Genomic DNA, 18,464 nt, shown 5'->3' with positions numbered 1-18,464 from the left:
ATATTACAAGTTTTACAATGATGTATACATAATTTTAAAATTTAGAATATAGTACTTAAAATATAGAAGATATGAGAGCATCTCCAACGCAAGGTTTTTATAGCCTATTATTATTTGGTTGGGTGGTCCAAATAACTAAACACCATTGGAGAATATAATTTTTTTGCTAATTTTTATTGACCACTTAGTATATATTGAGTGGTTAATATCTTCATATACTAATAAAAGAATAATTATTAGTAGGGGGTGAACGCGGTGCGGTTCGGTGCGGTTATTGGCCAAAACCTCACCACTAACCGCAAATGCGGTTAATCCATTTTCAAAACCGCTTGGTGCGGTTAGGCGGTTATTTTTGCGGTGCGGTTTTGTTTTTTAGTGTTTCGGTTATTAACCGCATGGATTTGATGCGATTATTTTGTGTGGTTTTTAACCGCGGTTTAGAGTTCAAACAGTTTTAATAATTAAAACATATTACTTGTAATAATAAAAAAATATATAGTATAAGACAATTAAGTTAAATTACAAACAACTAATATCTTAAAAATGTCAAATCAGTAGTAATTAACAATAAATATCTTTAAATTGTCAAATTTCACCATTTTCCAAAGTTAAACATAAAAAAAATCAATATTTTTGTCTTCTAGAATTTTATCCTTCTTTCATCCATTAAACTTGTTTTATTTTTAATATTTAATATATTAATAATTAATAAAAAAATTGTATATAATATATAGGGTACGGTGCGGTGCGGTTTTTGAAAACTAATAACCGCACCGCACCGCAAATTTGCGGTTTTTGAAAAACAGAAAACCTCACCATCGGTTTTTTATTGCGGTTGCGGTTTATCGGTTGTGGTTAATTTTAGTTGCGGTGCGGTTTTTGCTCACCCCTAGTTATTAGTGTCATTTGTCATTTTTCTCATAATTCACGTTTTTCTTTTCAAATGCTCTATAAAAATAACACTTGTTATTTTCTCTCATTTTTTATTTTTTAAAAAGTATTGATGTTGATAATAAGTTAGACAATTACTCTGTATTTATTTGATCTCTGATTTTTAGGAGAAATTTAAATTCGCATTGAATAAGTTTCAGTTATGATTGACAATAATTAATTGTATTTATATATTGAAAATCCTACAAAATCATATTTAATTAATAATTTATTGAAAAATAATTGATTAATAATTATAAGCTTTACTATAAAAAATTTATTATTTTTGTAACTGTGGTTCCCACGGATTATAACATACTAATTTAATAGTTTGAACAATCACCATTTTCTCTTTAATAACATATCATTTTATCTCATTGATTTAGTTTTAAGTATTTATTATTTATCTAAATTTTATAGATGAATAAATATATAGTATAGTAACATGTGAATCGTTTGTATGTGAGTGGATGCTTATATCAAAATTCCACATGTTTATAAAACGATTAGTTAAACAAGTGAGTTTTATATAACATTTTATATAGATAAGGATTGAAATAGTTAAATTAATAAAAAAATCCTTTAAAAAGTTTAACAATTAGAAAAACAATTTAATTAAAGATAGGTATTAATAAAATAATGAGATATAATATTTTTGATATATATATTTAGCGTTGGAAATGAAATTTCCCCATTTCCAAAAAATAATCTATTAATGGTCTTTGATTTTGTTAAATTGAGACTAGATTACCTTTCAAAAACACAGGATCCAATTGAATACATAATTTCCAAGAGAAAACGATCAGCACATAATCGGGTAACCCGGTATCAGTTCTCAGTTCTCACCCGTCTTCGTTCGTAGTGGCTCTCCGTCGCGGTTGCACCGCCCACGTAAACCTATAGAATCGACGGAGCAAATTCTTCCATCTTATCAGAAGTGTCCTTTGAGAGCTTTATTGATTCCTCAATTGTGTGCCAACTCTCCAGGTTCGGATACAAAACATATTCTACGTATCTTTTTTCTTTCTCACTAATTTGAATAGATGTCGACAAGTCATGTAGGACAGTAGGAGTTAAGCTGTTAGAAGTTGATCACGAAGTTGCTTGAACTTTCCGTGACAAGTTTATTCAAAATGCTACAGGGATATTAAGTTCTATTTTACATTTGGATGTCAAACTTGTTAGTGTTCCACTTTAAAGTTCATTAATTTGTATTATTCAGCGAAGCATACCAATTATATTGAATTTCATGGTTAGTACCAAATGTATTTAAGTTTTGCATTTCTATAGTAGTATAGTATACCTTCTTTGAGTTTGACAAGAAAACTCAATGTAGCTATTTCTTTTTGAATTGAACCATCATACGGGCTAGGTTGTAAAAAATTGAATATGAAGTTATTATGAGCTTTATAATGTAGTACAAAGCTTCACCTGCTGGCTTTAATTAAGTTGTTGTGAGTTTTATCTATTTCTTTTGTGATGAATGAGAATCTATTCAGAGTTTCTGGATATCAAACTTGTTACTTACTTACGGTTATAGTCTATTTAATTCAGATTCAAAGTTGGTAGATGAACCCTAGAGAAAGCTTCTACCTTTCTTCCATGAGAAATCCATAACTTTCTCCTCAATCAAATGCCACTTTGCGAGTAATGTGTCTGGTGTGATGGGTAGAAGAAAGCAAACTCAGCCTCGTAGGGCACAGGCTACTGTTGGCAACAATGGTGTTTCTAAAGAGGATTTTTGCAATCCAGACACATCCCATGCTTTAAAAAATGAGCTTTCTAGTCACAACAATTCATTTTTCATCGAAGTTGATAGGGATAACTGGGTGTCAACAGAGCATTATGACATCTCAGAAGTGGTTCTGACAAATTTGAATGTAAGTGAAGAGTGTTATGATAGAAAATACGAGGATCAAGATTTTATCAATGAAGAAAAGTATAACTTTAGGTTTCGGTTGAACGATGTAATAAAACCATTGCATATCCCTGTCTTATCTACTTCTGATATCTATCTGGAATTCATTGAGAAGCGAGTGGACATGGAAGCACATGTGATGGTAACAGGAAATTTTGATGGGCCTAGTGAAGGTGTTTCAGGGCTTGTTCACTTGGTTAGTATGAAGTTTTTGACTTTGAGGCCTACTACAGGGTTGACTTTTTCAGGGAATTTGTCATCTATTAGATTAAGAGTAGAGATACAAAAGTGTACATTCGAGGGTTCTGAGTCATTTTTTGGGACTACAAGGCAGATATGGAAGAAGAGTATGATGAATGTCATGGCTTGGCTACGCCCTGAAGTAACTACCTCAGAGGCTAGATATGGATATAAGGTACCTGAAGACATGGAGATTGGCTTACAACTAAATGAAAATAGGAAAGGATACAGGTTCGATGTATCTGGTTTTTATGAAGCAATAAAACCCTCAAAGTGAGTGTGCATAGTCATAGATGATTATGGTTATGGTTTATATGTTTATTTATTTTAATAATAAAATTGCAGGGATAACCCGATGCTAATGGATGACATGCCTGACTTGCTCCCTGAGCTTAGACCATATCAAAGGCGTGCAGCTTTCTGGATGGTTCAACGTGAGAAAGGAACTTTCAGACATCTGAGAGAAAGTCAACAAAGTCAATCTGTTTCGCCCCTATGTGTCCCTGTGGATTTAGTTGATTCCTGCTCTAAAATATATTACAATTCATTTAACGGAAGTGTTTCAACGAATCTTGAGAACTGTTCATCTTATGTTGTTGGTGGCATTCTTGCAGGTTAGTCTTTCTAATCTTTCATATATCTTTTTTGATGTTTTTACTGATGTGTTTCTATGACAACAACAGATGAAATGGGTCTAGGGAAAACCATTGAGCTACTTGCTTGTATATTTGCACATAGAAAATCGGACATAGATGCTGATGATATAAGAAACAAGACAATACAAGTTGCTGGAGAGCAGAAATCTAACATCAAAAGAATGAAGAAAGAACGAGTTGAATGTGTATGTGGGGCTGTAAGTGAAAGCTCAAAGTATAAAGGTTTATGGGTACAATGTGATGTCTGTGATGCTTGGCAACATGCAGATTGTGTAGGCTATCAATATAAAGAAACAAATTCAGAACCAATAAAAGATTCAGAAAGTCTGAATGGTGATTCAAGAAAACGCAAAAGTTATAAAGGCTCCAAAGTCGTTATCTGTGATGGGGCCCACATTTGTCCATTTTGCTTAGAACTGAGTCAAGCAACCGGTTCCCCTGTTCCTACTGGTGCAACTCTTGTAGTATGTCCAGCACCAATATTGCCACAGTGGCATGCTGAAATAACTCGGTAAACTACAACTACAACTACAACTACTATTTATTGATTCAGCTTTATTGTATATATGCATGCTAAATGGTTTATTTCTTTTTGCAGTCATACAAGTCCAGGCTCACTAAAAGTTGTTGTGTATGAAGGAGTAAAAACAACTTCACTTTATAATACCACATCTGTTACGAAAATTGATGAACTGATTACTGCTGACATTGTGTTAACAACATATGATGTGCTGAAACAAGACTTATCTCATGATTCTGAAAGGAATATAGGGGATAGGCGACTTTTGAGATACCAGAAGAAGTACCCTGTGATTCCAACTTTTCTGACTCGAATATTCTGGTGGAGGATTTGTTTAGATGAGGCTCAAATGGTGGAGAGTAATGCTGCTGCTGCAACAGAAATGGCAATGCGCTTACCTTGTATGCATCGTTGGTGCGTTACAGGAACCCCAATACAAAAAAAGCTGGATGACTTATTTGGGCTCTTAAGGTTTCTTAAAGCAACTCCTTATGATGTTTTCAAGTGGTGGGTTGATGCTATTAGGAATCCTTATGAGGTAATAACTAACTTAACAGTTACACCATCATAAAAAACGATTTAACTAATATGTGGGATCTGCAATCATGTTTTTGTTTTTACATTCACAGATGGGAGATGCAGGGGCTGTAGAATATACTCACAATCTCTTTAAACAAATAATGTGGAGATCCTCAAAATCACATGTTGCTGAAGAGTTGCACCTTCCTCCACAAGAAGAATGTCTCACTTGGCTATCCCTCACACCAATTGAGGAACACTTTTATCAGAGGCAACACGAGACCTGTCTCACATATGCTAGGGAAGTCATCCAAAGTTTCAAAACTAGTATTCCTGAAGAACAAGCTTCAGGAAATGATTCATCATCGGATTCTTTCCTTACACATGTGGAGGCTGCAAAACTTTTGAACTCCCTCTTGAAGCTAAGGCAAGCATGTTGTCATCCTCAAGTGGGAAGTTCAGGCGTGCGTTCACTGCAGCAGTCTCCCATGACAATGGAGGAGATATTAATGGTTGGTTTTTCTTTTATAATTTTTTTTTAATTCTTATTGTGTTGTTTATCTTCTAACCAGCTTTACATTCCCCTAGGTTCTTGTAGGTAAGACTAAAGTAGAAGGGGAGGAAGCCCTGAGGAAGTTGGTTGTTGCATTGAATGGACTTGCAGGGATAGCTATTATTAAACAAGATTTTCCTCAAGCTATATCCTTATATAAAGAAGCACTTGAATTAGCAGAAGAGCATTCAGAAGATTTCAGAATCGACCCTCTGTTAAACATTCACATACATTATAATCTTGCTGAGATACTCCCTTTGACCACCAACTCTATACAAAAGTTTAATTCAGGTGAACAGAATTCTGGAAGTTGTGAAGGTAACATGTGCAAGACATGTGACGAGGATAGACCGTTTTCTCTATCCAGTTGTACCAGTTACCAATCTTTGCAGATCACATGCAACAATTTAAAGCAAAAGTTTTTGTCTGTTTTCAATTCAAGATTGTCCATGGCTCAGCTGGAATTCAGGAAATCATATGACCTGGTAGTTCCTCCAACCTTACTTTAAAAAAAAATGTAACATTTAGAATTTCTGAATCATTCATAAATCTGTCATGTGTTTCTTCTTAAACCTTTTTCAAGGTTAGTAATGGACTTAAAGATAGAAGACACCAGCATACTGCTTGGTGGGCTGAAGCTCTGCAATATATTGAGCAAAATAAAGATTCTTCTACTGATTTCATCAGAAAGATAGGAGATGCTGTCTCTGAGACTCTTAACACTTCTAGAACATCAAGACTTGCATCCCGGTTTGTAATAGTTTATGTTCATTTTCTGCGTGTTTAATTTTAATAGACCTTAATATTTTATTTTATAATTCAGGTTTCAGAGCATAACTGCTCTTAAGTATCATATCCAGAGTGGTCTGGAAAAATTGGAAGATTCTAGAAGGACTTTGCTGGATAGACTGTTGGAAGTTGACCAGAGCATGGAGAATCCAAGTATAGAGGATGTAGAACGTGTGAGATACTGTCCAAAGTGCCAGGTCAATGGAGAGGGGCTCATATGTGTACACTGTGAACTAGACGAGTTATTTCAGGTTTTTAATCTTATTAAAAATTTCTTTCACCTGATTTTAAAAATGGTACATTTTGTTAAGGCAACTTGATCTCTTTTTGCTTATTGCAGGCATATGAGGCGAGGCTGTTTCGATTTAACAAAGGACATGGTGGAGGGGTGATTTCATCTGCTGACGAGGCGGTTGATTTAAGGAAAAAAGTGTTTGCTTTAAATCGGTTCTATTGGACTTTGTCACAGCCTGACAAAGCTCCACCACCATCAAGTAATGAAGATGAAGGGAAGAAAAGGGATGTTGGGGAGAAAGTTATGGTGAGTAATACATATATCTACATACATGCACAGCCATCATCAATCATCAATCATATTACATATTATTTTTTTCATATGAACAGGTTTCTAAATCTCCTTCAGAGCTGGAAGTTGTTCTTGGGGTTATAAAGAGCTATTCGAAGGCTCAATTAGGTAAAGAAGCCATGTCAGCAGCCAGAAAGCATCTATCTCTTCTTGAGGTAAGGGTCAAGGGATTCCATTTTTTGTTTGTCTTTATAACAAAAGGCTGACTACCCAACATTTTGTCCTTTTTTGTATTACTATTTTAAGGGAATGCGTAAGGAGTATGGTCATGCAAGATCCTTGGCACTTGCTCAAGCTCAAGTGCTTAATGCTCATGATGAGATATCAATGGCAACCTCACGATTACGCCTTAGAGAAAGTGAGGATGATAAATCCATTGATGCTTTGAGTCTGGAAGAGCTAGAAACAGCAAACGTTGAAAATTCGAGTGAAAAGTTTGTTGCTTTATCCTCGTTATTGCGTGTGAAAGGGCAACTTCGGTATTTGAAGGGTTTGGTACAGTCTAAACAAACTGTTGATGATCCATATCATGAAGTTATGATGAATTCTAATACTAACTCGGTTAAAGAGGGATTAGGTGATGACATGTGTCCTGTTTGTCAAGATAAGATCACCACTCAGAAGATGGTTTTTCAGTGTGGGCATCTTACATGTTGTAAATGTAAGTATAGTGTTTAATTTGTTGATTGGTTCTGTTTCATGTTGTACATTAAAGTAATATGTTGTTAAATCATAAATGTGCAGGTTTTATTGGAATGAGCGAGAGGGGGATGAGTCAGGCTGATAAGAAATGGATGATGTGTCCAAAATGTAGACAACCCACAGAATATGGGAACGTTGCTTTTGTTGATGATGAGCAAAAACTGCCTGATGTTTCTGTTACTGCTTTTAAAACCTCAGAAGCTTCTGTGACTGTCAACGGTTCATATAGCACCAAGGTATATAGTATACATTTTTATTTAATGCTTTTAGGTTACTGTTGATGATTTCTTTTTGTAGATTGCAGCAGTGACAAGGAGAATACTGTGTATCGGTTCCACGAATCCAACAGACAAAATTCTTGTTTTCTCAAGTTGGAATGATGTTCTTGACGTACTGGAACATGCTTTTACAGCTAATGATATTAGTTTTATCAGAATGAAAGGAGGAAGGTACGTTTACTTTATACGCAGTACAACCTGTTCTGTTATGTCATGTACCCTAACATAGCACCATACTTGTGAGTGCTGAAATTGTTGCTGATTTTATCTGCGGGAAATGACTTTTTCAGGAAATCACAAGTTGCTATCAGTGAATTTAAAGGAGAGAAAGTTGATGCGAAAGATGGTGTGAATAAGAAAATGAAAATGAAAATGAAGCAGAGAGAAAGAAATTCCATTCAAGTAATGCTGCTATTGATTCAGCATGGGGCGAATGGGCTTAATCTTTTGGAAGCACAACATGTTATTCTTGTAGAGCCGCTACTCAACCCCGCAGCAGAAGCACAAGCCATCAGCAGGGTGCACCGCATTGGACAGACCAAAAAGACACTCGTTCATCGTTTCATAGTACGCCTTTTAACCACAAAATATTACCTTGTTTATCTGTTCACATTGACATCAGTCTCAGTCCCAGTACAATCTCTTCTGTTCTGTCAATTTTTTTGAATCTTGATTAATAAAATAATATTGTACTACAGGTGAAGGACACAGTGGAAGAAAGCTTATATAAACTGAATAAAAGCAAAGATGGTGGTTCCTTTATAAGCGGAAACAAAAGGAACCAAGATCAGCCTGTTTTCACACTCAAAGATGTTGAGTCTCTTTTCAAAGTTGCTCCATCAACAATCCAACAACACAACACGGATTCAGATTTAATGCATTTGCCGCCAGGTGTCGCCGCTGCTATAGCCGCCGAGAGGAGGCTCATGGACCAGACCAAAAAAGCCGATGAAGCAGGGCGGGGCCCATCATAGGCGCGTCTATACTCTAGTTATCTCTCTCAGTAAATATAACTTATTAGCTTAGATAGTTACTATAGGTTGAAGTGAACTCTCTACACTCCATATTGAGTTTTAGTTTAGTTTCATTTTCACATTTTCTCTCTAATTTATTTAATATAAAAACAACTTAACAGGAAAACTGACATGTTGGTTGCTTTATGTATTCTATCATATTTTGTTTGTTTTTAGGAGCAAATGCAAGAAATAATATTAGTGATACAGTTTCTAGTTTTTCCTTATTATAATATTGCATTTTCTTTTTCCTAATTACAACATTCTACTTCAAACTGTTTCTTATTACCAAATTTGTCCATCATATGTTGTAATACGTTGATTTGGACTGTGATAACCTGACACAAATTAACATATTTTTATGCAATACATATGTAAGTTCATTTTCATGGTTGTTCTTGATTCAAGCCCCTGTCTGATGTTTCTTGTTTGGTGATTGGGCTATTTTACACCCGTTCATGTTGTGGGGATTTCATAATTAGTTAATAGTCATCAAAGCTCAAGTTCAAGTTCAAAGTTAGTTGCCTCTTTTGGTAAATGTGGTTCTGTTATTGCTACTATATGCTTATCCGCTCATCTGTTTCACCACTATCACGGGTGAGTACTTAGATGTTTTATAACTTTATTAGGGGATAATGAAATAAATGGGTAACAAACTATTTAGAATAGTTTAAAATACCATTGAACTAAATAAATGTTGTTAGAAGGTAACAAACTTTAATTTTTGTTTTTAAAAAGACCATTGTAACTGAGAATAGTAGGTTTTTCCTGTTTCAATGGTTTTATTTATTTATTATTATTATTATTATTATTATTATTATTTTGTAAAAAAAGTGTTACCTTTTAACATTTATTTAGTTTAATGCTATTTCTAAATTGTTTTGGATAGTTTGGTGTGAAAATGGTCTTAGAAGATTCGTACTTCAAAAAAATGTTTTTAGCATAAAATCATTTTTGGTAAAAATATGAAAATTTTGTAGAACGGTAAATTTGCATAGGTCTAACTACGTTTTTTTTTCAATGCCTCATTGTTTTGGACATTTGCGCAGGTCAAGCCTACGAATTTGCAGGTCAAACCTCACTTAGAACTTCGTTTTATCAACATAAACTTCTATTTTGATGTGAAATATTCTACGAGGATTCCCAATAAAAAACTTAAAAAAAAAGTATTATTTTCATAAAAATATGAAAAGTGAACAATAATTTCACAAGTTAATTTTTTTTTAAAATATTTTAGACATTTTTACCGGTCAAACATGCTAGTTCGTTGGTCAAACATGTCAATTTACAGGTCAATTCTATTCCAAAACATGTGGTTTTTGATTTCTTTCATATGTCCAACAACTATTTCTTAGGTTGAACCTGTAAAATTTATTAGTTTTGAAGGAAAAACTTAACTTTTTGTTTAAATTTTGGAAATTGATTAATATTTTTATTAAATTAACTTTTTTCTCTAAAAAATAATTACTCTAAAATCTAGTTACTGTTAAGCCGTCAAAACCCGGACAAAATCTTCAACGCTTACTCATGTACCGCACGATTAAATTTTCCCAGGAGCAGAAGAACGGTCAAGATTTCCTCCGTATCCTTTTCGGCTTCATCAAAACTCTTAACCGGACGGTTCTGTTGCTCTCTTTTTCTCTTCTGTTAGTTTTGATTTTGAAGCGATCTCTTTCTCTTTGAGGTAGACGATGGAGGCGGAGCTGAAAGAGCTATTCGAGGCGGCCAAGAAAGCGGCAGACGCTGCGGCTGTTGACGGCGCCGGTGCAGATTCTTCTCCGGAGGAAGATCGTTGTATAGACGCCTTGAAAGCCCTTAAAAAATTCCCTGTTAACTATCAAGTTCTCGTTTCCACGCAGGTAAATTATGTTCTCTCATCAAGTACAGTAAATTTGTTTTGGTTTTGTACTGTTAATCGAGATTGTATATCACGGATGTGAATATGTGTGGTTGTTTTCTAATTTTTGGGGCGAATTATGATTTCGCTTTTGAAAACCTAGGTTTTTGACATTTCGAATCCTTTTCCATACTTCCGACCATTGGCATTCTTAAAATTGTTGACACTTTCAAAACGTAAAACACTTGAGAAGCTATGGATTTCTAATTCAACGAAAAGATAAGGCAGATATTCAACTGCAACAAAGAGAAGAAGTACAATTTTCGAGACACCGAGTAAAAAAAATCAAGTCAGGAGAAAGTATATGGCTTGTTAATTAGGTTTCACTTTGAAGCCCAAACTTCAGAAGCTTAAGCACCGTAAGAAAACTGGTTTTGGAGGTTTTTAATTTATCTTTCATGGAAGAAGATAGAAGACTGTGTTATTGTTAATTCTAGTAACCTAATTTGAAAATTAGCTACCTTCCTTTGCTTATGTTGATTAGGGAAGCACACTGTTGTGAATTCTGAGTTCTTGCTGGTATACAGCTTTTTCTGTATTCTTAAATTGCTATGCTGATATGGGAAGTTCACATTCAAAGTCTCAAGCTTTCAACATATGCAGTAGTAATGAAACAAATTGCATTTGAAACAAATTCAATTTACAAAATCTGAAGACTTTCTTTTTGTAAATATTTTGTTTGTTTCAGGTGGGGAAGCGGCTTCGCCAACTAACAAAACACCCCAGAAAGAAGATTCAGTCATTAGCTGCTGAAATGGTTGAGATATGGAAAAACATAATCGTTGAAGAAACATTAAAGAACAAGAAGAACGGAAGTTCAGACATCATAAAATCTGAAAATGGAGCAGAGGCTTCCAACAAGAAAATCCAGAAATCAAACTCCATCAAGATCGAGAACGTCTCAAAGACTGAAAGTATCAAGATTGAGAAACATGTTCATAGCAGCACGCAAGACAAAAAAGTCAACATTCTTAAGGTTGAAAAGCAAGAACACACTGTCAGTGTCACCAAAGAAGAAAACATGCGACCAAAACCAAATAATGTCATGGCCCCACCAAAACTAACTTCCCTTGTTTACTGCAAGGATCCTGTACGAGACAAAATCCGTGAGCTTCTTTCAGAGGCATTATGCAAAGTTTCTGGTGAAGTTGAAGATGAATTAAGAGATGAAGTGGAAGCTTCAGATCCTTACAGAGTCGCTGTGTCAGTGGAGTCTGCAATGTTTGAAAAATGGGGGAGATCAAATGGGGCACAAAAGTTCAAATACAGATCGATCATGTTCAATATTAAAGATCCTAAAAACCCTGATTTCAGAAGGAAAGTGTTGCTTGGGCATGTGAAACCAGAAAGGGTTCTTGAACTGACACCTGAAGAGATGGCGAGCACTGAAAGACAAATGGAGAATGTGAAAATAAAAGAGAAAGCTTTAATGGAGTGTGAACGTGGGGCCCCACCAAAAGCCACCACAGATCAGTTCAGATGTGGGAGATGTGGGAAACGGAAGTGCACTTATTACCAGTTGCAGACTCGGAGTGCTGATGAACCCATGACCACTTTTGTCACCTGTGTAAACTGCGATAATCACTGGAAGTTCTGTTAATGGAATCAGCCATTTGTCAGGTAAGATTTAATGTTTTCAGTTTTTTCTTTTTAGAAATATATTTTTTTCTTGATTATTGTAAGATGTAGGTGTTCGACCGTGCCTTTTATGTTATACGAGGCCGTTGTGTTAGGTTTTACCATACAGACATTTAGTTTGTACTTTGTATCCTTGTACCTCCCTCCATAAACAAACTTTATTCTCATTCTTCGTTCCCTTACTGCTTTTTGTTTTTGTAATATGTCTTCTTCAATTTGTTGTGTTTATACATGTTTTTTTTTTTTTTTTTGCTGTTTCATATGTGTAAGTTCTTTTTGTGACTTGCAAAGAAGTGTAGGGCCTTAAGTGGACTTGTCAATTACGCACGGAAGGTGTTCGATAAAAGTCCTTGAGGTTCGATAAAGATCATGGGGTTAATAATGATGCTGTGTACGTGTGTGTGTGTGTATAGATGAAGTTACTCGGTGGAAGGGTTGCATGACTTGCATCTATCTAAAAAAACATTACTAAATAAAAAATTCAATACTATTTCTTTATTAAGTAATCGGAGCCATGGTATGCACTAGATTTTATTGCATGTTTTAAAACACTGTTTCCAAATAGGAAGTGACATACAAATACAATTATGTAATGATACATGTAAAAGTTTGGTGATCCATGCATTACATTTTTAGGCACAATGATGATGTTGTTTATCCTTGATTGCTTGAAACATTTGTGAGCTCTTGTAGAAAATTCCTGCTCTTCTTTTATAATCCATTGGTTCTTTTCCATCATCTTCCCCCATGATCGCTTCCATCTCCATTAACTCAACCTCTTCATTTACATTGTCATCTTCTTTGCTTTCCTCCACAGCCCTATCCCATTTGTCTTCACTCGTCTCCTCCTTTCGTTTGCTCGCTGGCCTCATCTTCCAATCTCCTCCACCACTCTTCACACGCCCCTTCTGTCGCCGGAAACCTTGCCGGAGGTTCAACCTCCGGTGGTGTTTTCCTGGTTGAGAAACGAAGTTTGAGATTTGTAGCTGTGGGGGCTGGGGTGCATGCAGGCTGGAGATACAAACACAAGCCTCCATCTGAGTAGTTAATTAATGCTTGAAGCTATTGAAGGGAGGCTTTATATAATAGGCCAGTAAGGCTTTCAGTTCAAGTGCCACGTGGATTTTATGGATACGTGGCAATGTGGGATTTTAGACACGTTTTTGAGGAGTTAGGTGGTTAGGTGATGGATAAAGCCGGGTACAATAAACCGGCCGCCATTACAAGGAAGAAACGGGGAAGTAAATTCCATGTAAACTTCCATAACGAAGAATAAGTTTTGTGCGATGAATATAAACTCCGTCGATAATTACCAAAACCGTCCTCTCGGTTTGTCAACGTCCTACACAATGACCGTTTCCGTTTCCTCGCCCTTTACCAAAATTTTCCATTGTCATAAATTTAAAAACAAGATTTTAAATTTAATTTCTTAAACGATAATTGAAACTTTGAATAATATATAATCGATATTTTTACTTTATCTTTATCTTTATTTTTATTTTATAAACTTAAGTGGTAACATGTAATCATCAATGATTATTTGTATTGACAATAAGCTCCAACAACCTTTAAGACGTTTATTGATTAAATATAATAATATGCCACCTTAAAATCAATAACCTCTGAATTTAGAGTACATGACGTATTGAGTTGGATAGAAGGGCCAATTACCATCAACACACTCATGGATTCGGAATGCTTGAACTATATTATATTTATGTCTCTATCGTTATTTTATTGAACACTTTTACAAAACCAATACCACTAGCTATTCCTACTTCTAAGATTTAGAATAATATGTAAATTATTGAACGTCACTAGATAGTTAACTTTATCAATATCCTAACATGTCTTTGACATAAATCTGTAATTAAAACAGGATAACGACACATACCCAAATCATTCTAAAGCATATAACACAATCTTTGCACATACTAACTATTAAGCATTCCAACAAGAACCCTAAAGTAAGTTGGAATTTAGCGATTTAGCAAATCAAGTTCAAGAAAATGCCATTCTATCATCTCTCCTTTTAATGCCTTTGAGCTTCTGAATAGAAACAAGGATTGGAGAATCTTGGCCCACCTTCGTGATTAAGCTTAGTAACATGGAAAAAGTAGTAGAATCAGGGGAGAAACCTCTGTTAACCATTTCCTCCAAAAGAACCTCAGTTTCTCTACATTCATTTTGCTTCAAAAACTCTTGAACTATAACATTATACGTCACACTATTTGGCAAACAACCATTCTCTTCCATTTTCATAAGCATTTCTTTCGCTTCAACAAATAACCCTTTTTGGCAATGTACACGTATCATGATCGTATAACTCCAAACATTTGGCTTCAATCCTTTCAAAGAAATTTCATCAAACAAATCCATTGCCAAATCCAATTTCCCACATTTACTACAACCATCAATCAAAATATTATACAAAGCAACATCTTTCATCAATTCACACCTTGATCTTCCCATAGAACGAAAAAGATCCAACGCATCAGAACACTCAGAGTTCTTGCACATTCCATGGAACAAGATTCTATAAGTACATATATCAGGAGTCTTGCCCTTCATTTGCATCTCATTAAAGAATTCCCTACCCATTTTACAGTTACCCGTATGAAACAAACCTTGTAGAATACTATTGTAAGTTACAACATTAGGAATCAAACCCTTGTTTTGGATTTCTCGAAAAAGTTTCATGGCCTCATTAATTTGCTTCTTTTTGCAGTACCCGTTTATCAAGCTTCCATAAGTGACTATATTAGGTACAAGATCTCTTTCCACCATTCGATCAAGAACTTTATGAGCTTCTTCTACTTCACCACATAAACAATATCCATCAATTAGTGCACTATAAGTGACTACATTCGGATCCACACCTCTTTGAACCATGGATTGCACGACATTTTCAGCATCTTTTACAGATCCTTTCTTGCAAAAGGTATTTACCAAGATTGTAAATATATGCACCCCAGGAAAGATTCCTTGTTCCTCCATATCTCTCAACATTCTTGCAGCCTCGTTCTCACGTTCAAAGTTGCATAGACTATGAATCAAGGAGGTGTAGGTGTAAATATTTGGAAGGATGCCTTTTTCAGTCATTTTGGCAAGCAGTTGGAGTGCATCATCAATCATGTTGTCTTTGCAGAGGCTATCGATGATTGTGTTGTATTGTGCTACATAGGGTTTACATGAGCTTGCTTCCATGAACTTGAGCAATTCAAGAGCCCTGCTACAGTGGCCTACTTTACAAAGCCCGTTGATAACAGTTCCATACATAACTTGATTAGGTTCACAAAGCTTCTCTCTGAGCAGTTTCTCGAATAATTCAACAGCTTCAAAAACATGATCCGTTAGAACTAGCCCGTTTATGAGAGTGCTGTGGGTGGTCACATTGGGTGGATGCCCTTGCTTTACGATGGTGGCTAGTAAAGCAAAACCATACTTCACTTGGTTAAGGTGGCAATGGCAGTTGATACAGATGTTGATTGCAAATAGATCAGTCGGAATACCCATTAAATTTATTTGCTTAAAAAGAGAAAGCGCAGTTGAGTAATGCTCCATCTTGGCAATAACAGTGATCAGCTTGGTAAATTCGAAGATTGATGGTCGAGGTTGCCTGTGAAGCATTTGATCAAACAGATGGAGGGCGTCGTTGAGCTTAGTGATTTGGGCAACTGTGGAATTATTTCTTAGAAACAAAATCTTTTGATGCGAAAGGTATCTTGATCCAGTATCGCCATCATGCGGAGAACGATGAGGAAGAATCCAGAGGTATGAGGAAGAAGAGGATAGAAAAAAGCCGTCACCTTTAGTAAGATAACGAAGAACCCTTTTGTTTGTGTAGATCATTTTGACATCACCGAGTCCTTATGGTTTCTACACTCAGAATTCAGAAGAATGTCGAAAGGATTCAAATAAATTATTTAGGAAACAAATACAAATAAATTGTTCAGAAGAAGCAAAGTGTGTATCAAACTTCTTTAAATAAATTTTAAAATGCTTTTACTAGTTTACTACATGTGTTTTATCGGAAAATGATAAGAAAAGAGTTGATACATTTTGTGAAAAGAAATAATAATGCTTTTTTCCATTAAAATAAATCCAAATTTTTATTCCATTTTTGTAAGACTACACGGAGTGGGTGCGCCAAACCCACTCGCCAAGCTCTTAACATGAGCTGAACATCGCCTCGTAGTGGGTGGTAAGGGTGTGCACCGATGATGGGTCACCGGTAGCTTAGCAAGATGAAAGAAGAGAAAGAGTGTGTAGGTTGTATGAGATTGACTGTTTTATTTTTTATTTATTATTTTTTTTTCAAAAACATCCTAACACACTACCACTCGCCAGTGGCAATTCTAGAGCACAAAATCATATACTTCACTACTTAAAAATTGTCGTTTGTCGGAGGCTGGAGTTGCCATGGGCGGTGGTGGAGGGGAGACTGCCTGTAACGTCCCAAAAATCATAAGGTAAAATTTTCATTTTTAATTCAATCCATAAACACCATATATTCTTATCAACCATTCAAAAGTATATCAAAGTGAAAATAGTTATCAGAGTACAATCCCAAAATCATAAAGTGCGGAAACATAGGTGGATGCGTTGCGATCAAGCCGGGTCATTCCCTTTCGAACTGGAAGTACCTAAAACCATAACCATAAAACTGTAAGCACATAACTTAATGAGTTCCCCAAAATACCACATACCATACATATATGTCATCTGAAAGCTGTACCGGATCTATTTCACCCATGAGTCTATTTCAACTCAATTGGTATTTTTCAACCGTACGGGTCTATTTCACCCCCGAGTGTATTTCAACTCAATCGATATTTTTCAACCGTATGGGTCTATTTCAACCTCGGGACTATTTCACGCCACATACATATAACAAACATGCATACATGCATACAACAATAGTCACAAAGACAACAAGCACATATCATATCCTAGTGGGCCGACATTGGTGTTTTTGACCCACGGGTACAGTAAGGAGACTCACCTCAATCTAGAGATAACCAAATCGCATGCACTGCTGCTACCGGGCTCCTCACACTAAACACATCCAAATTATTCCTAATCAAATCAATAATTAAGGCAATTTTCCATAATCCAAGGTCCAATTCATACTCTATCATTCCAATAGGTAAAAGACCATTTTATCCTTCCCATATCTGACCCAAAAGACCCAAGACCCAAAAGGCCCAATAAGGGTATCTCACGAGTACGCCCCGCATACCAGGCTGGTATGCCCCGCGTACTGCTTGATGAAGCCAAACATACAACCCATCACAACGAGGAATCGGGGAAATCCATGCATTACACTGAGCGTATTCATACGTGTAACGCCCGTGTTTCTAGGTTAGGCATTAATGATGATGTAATAGTCTAGGTCAACCTTTGTAATATGTTTTGAAGTAATAAAGATGTATTATTTAATTATTATGTGTTTTATGCTTAATTATTATGATTTAATAAGTTAAGGATAAAAATAAGCATCGAAAATAAATATTAGATAAACCCGATATCTATGAAGAAGTTGTAGTGGTTGAAACAAGGATTTCAGAGATATAAAGAATACCGAAATCTGAGTTATAACGAAGAAGTTATGAGTTGTCGAAGTTTTGTGACAGAACCGTCACAACGCTGTGTGACGTAAAAAGTGAATTTACGATAAAGTGCTTTTTTAGCCTTAGTAATCTAAACGAAAGTCGTAGTGTTCGTTAAACCGAGAGCGTGCATAAAAAGAACGCCCAAATCTGACTTCGTATGAGGAAGTTATGATTTTTCTAAGTTTCAGCTTAGCAGTATGCAGCCCGAAACTCGAATTTTAGATTGAGTGATTTTTAACCGAAATAACCTAAACAAGAATCAAAGATCTTGTTGATAGTAGTTCAACGGTAAAAAGACAGATGAAAACGGACGTCGGATGAAGAAGTTATGAATTTTTAACGGACTTTTCATGTCCCGCCTGTTAAAATATAACTTTAAAAATAAAGTCAAAATTAGCCGACGAAGTCTAAACAAAAGTTGTAGAGCACAGTCTAACCTACGCGTGGATATAAAGAACGTCAAAAACGGAGCTCGTATGCGAAAATTACGAATTTTTGAAGTTTGAAAATTCGGAGTACGCCCAACGTACAGAAGTACGCCCAACGTACTCGTGTAAGTGTTCCGGAGTCAGTCACCCTCCCTACTTCTTCGCATGAGAGACACGTGTCA

At 35.6% G+C, this 18,464-nt stretch overlaps 3 protein-coding genes across 6 annotated transcripts; 2 read left to right on the top strand and 1 right to left on the bottom strand.

Annotated features, from left to right (window-relative positions):
- The first annotated feature begins 1,670 nt into the window (after positions 1-1,670).
- On the top strand, positions 1,671-8,911 carry LOC145161477 (RING-finger, DEAD-like helicase, PHD and SNF2 domain-containing protein). Its single transcript, XM_079081007.1, has 16 exons — positions 1,671-1,917; positions 2,485-3,361; positions 3,434-3,702; positions 3,772-4,255; positions 4,343-4,802; positions 4,894-5,295; positions 5,372-5,821; positions 5,920-6,086; positions 6,160-6,376; positions 6,466-6,666; positions 6,750-6,866; positions 6,958-7,372; positions 7,456-7,649; positions 7,711-7,862; positions 7,982-8,258; positions 8,390-8,911. The coding sequence occupies exons 2-16, from the start codon at positions 2,595-2,597 to the stop codon at positions 8,663-8,665; spliced, it is 4,848 nt and encodes a 1,615-aa protein (XP_078937133.1). The 5' UTR covers positions 1,671-1,917; positions 2,485-2,594; the 3' UTR covers positions 8,666-8,911.
- A 1,417-nt stretch (positions 8,912-10,328) lies between these two features.
- TFIIS (transcript elongation factor IIS) lies at positions 10,329-12,766 on the top strand. Of its 4 annotated transcripts, none has more exons than XM_079081006.1 (3): positions 10,329-10,563; positions 11,290-12,221; positions 12,539-12,766. In XM_079081006.1, the coding sequence occupies exons 1-2, from the start codon at positions 10,396-10,398 to the stop codon at positions 12,199-12,201; spliced, it is 1,080 nt and encodes a 359-aa protein (XP_078937132.1). In that variant the 5' UTR covers positions 10,329-10,395; the 3' UTR covers positions 12,202-12,221; positions 12,539-12,766. The 4 variants fall into 4 exon arrangements, with proteins under 4 accessions (XP_078937132.1, XP_078937131.1, XP_078937130.1 ...); XM_079081005.1 differs by having other exon boundaries at positions 12,531-12,766; XM_079081004.1 differs by lacking the exon at positions 12,539-12,766 and adding an exon at positions 12,291-12,406.
- Positions 12,767-13,888: 1,122 nt separating this feature from the next.
- Positions 13,889-16,206, bottom strand: LOC145161475 (uncharacterized). The gene has a single exon (XM_079081002.1). It carries the CDS (start codon positions 16,089-16,091, stop codon positions 14,241-14,243), a length of 1,851 nt encoding a protein of 616 aa, XP_078937128.1. The 5' UTR covers positions 16,092-16,206; the 3' UTR covers positions 13,889-14,240.
- Positions 16,207-18,464: the final 2,258 nt, after the last annotated feature.

The sequence above is a fragment of the Lactuca virosa genome, chromosome 2, assembly GCF_052849685.1.
Source record: "Lactuca virosa cultivar CGN04683 chromosome 2, Lactuca_virosa_CGN04683_v6, whole genome shotgun sequence".
Taxonomy (NCBI): Eukaryota; Viridiplantae; Streptophyta; class Magnoliopsida; order Asterales; family Asteraceae; genus Lactuca; species Lactuca virosa.
This window is presented reverse-complemented; position numbering and strand designations above follow the sequence as displayed.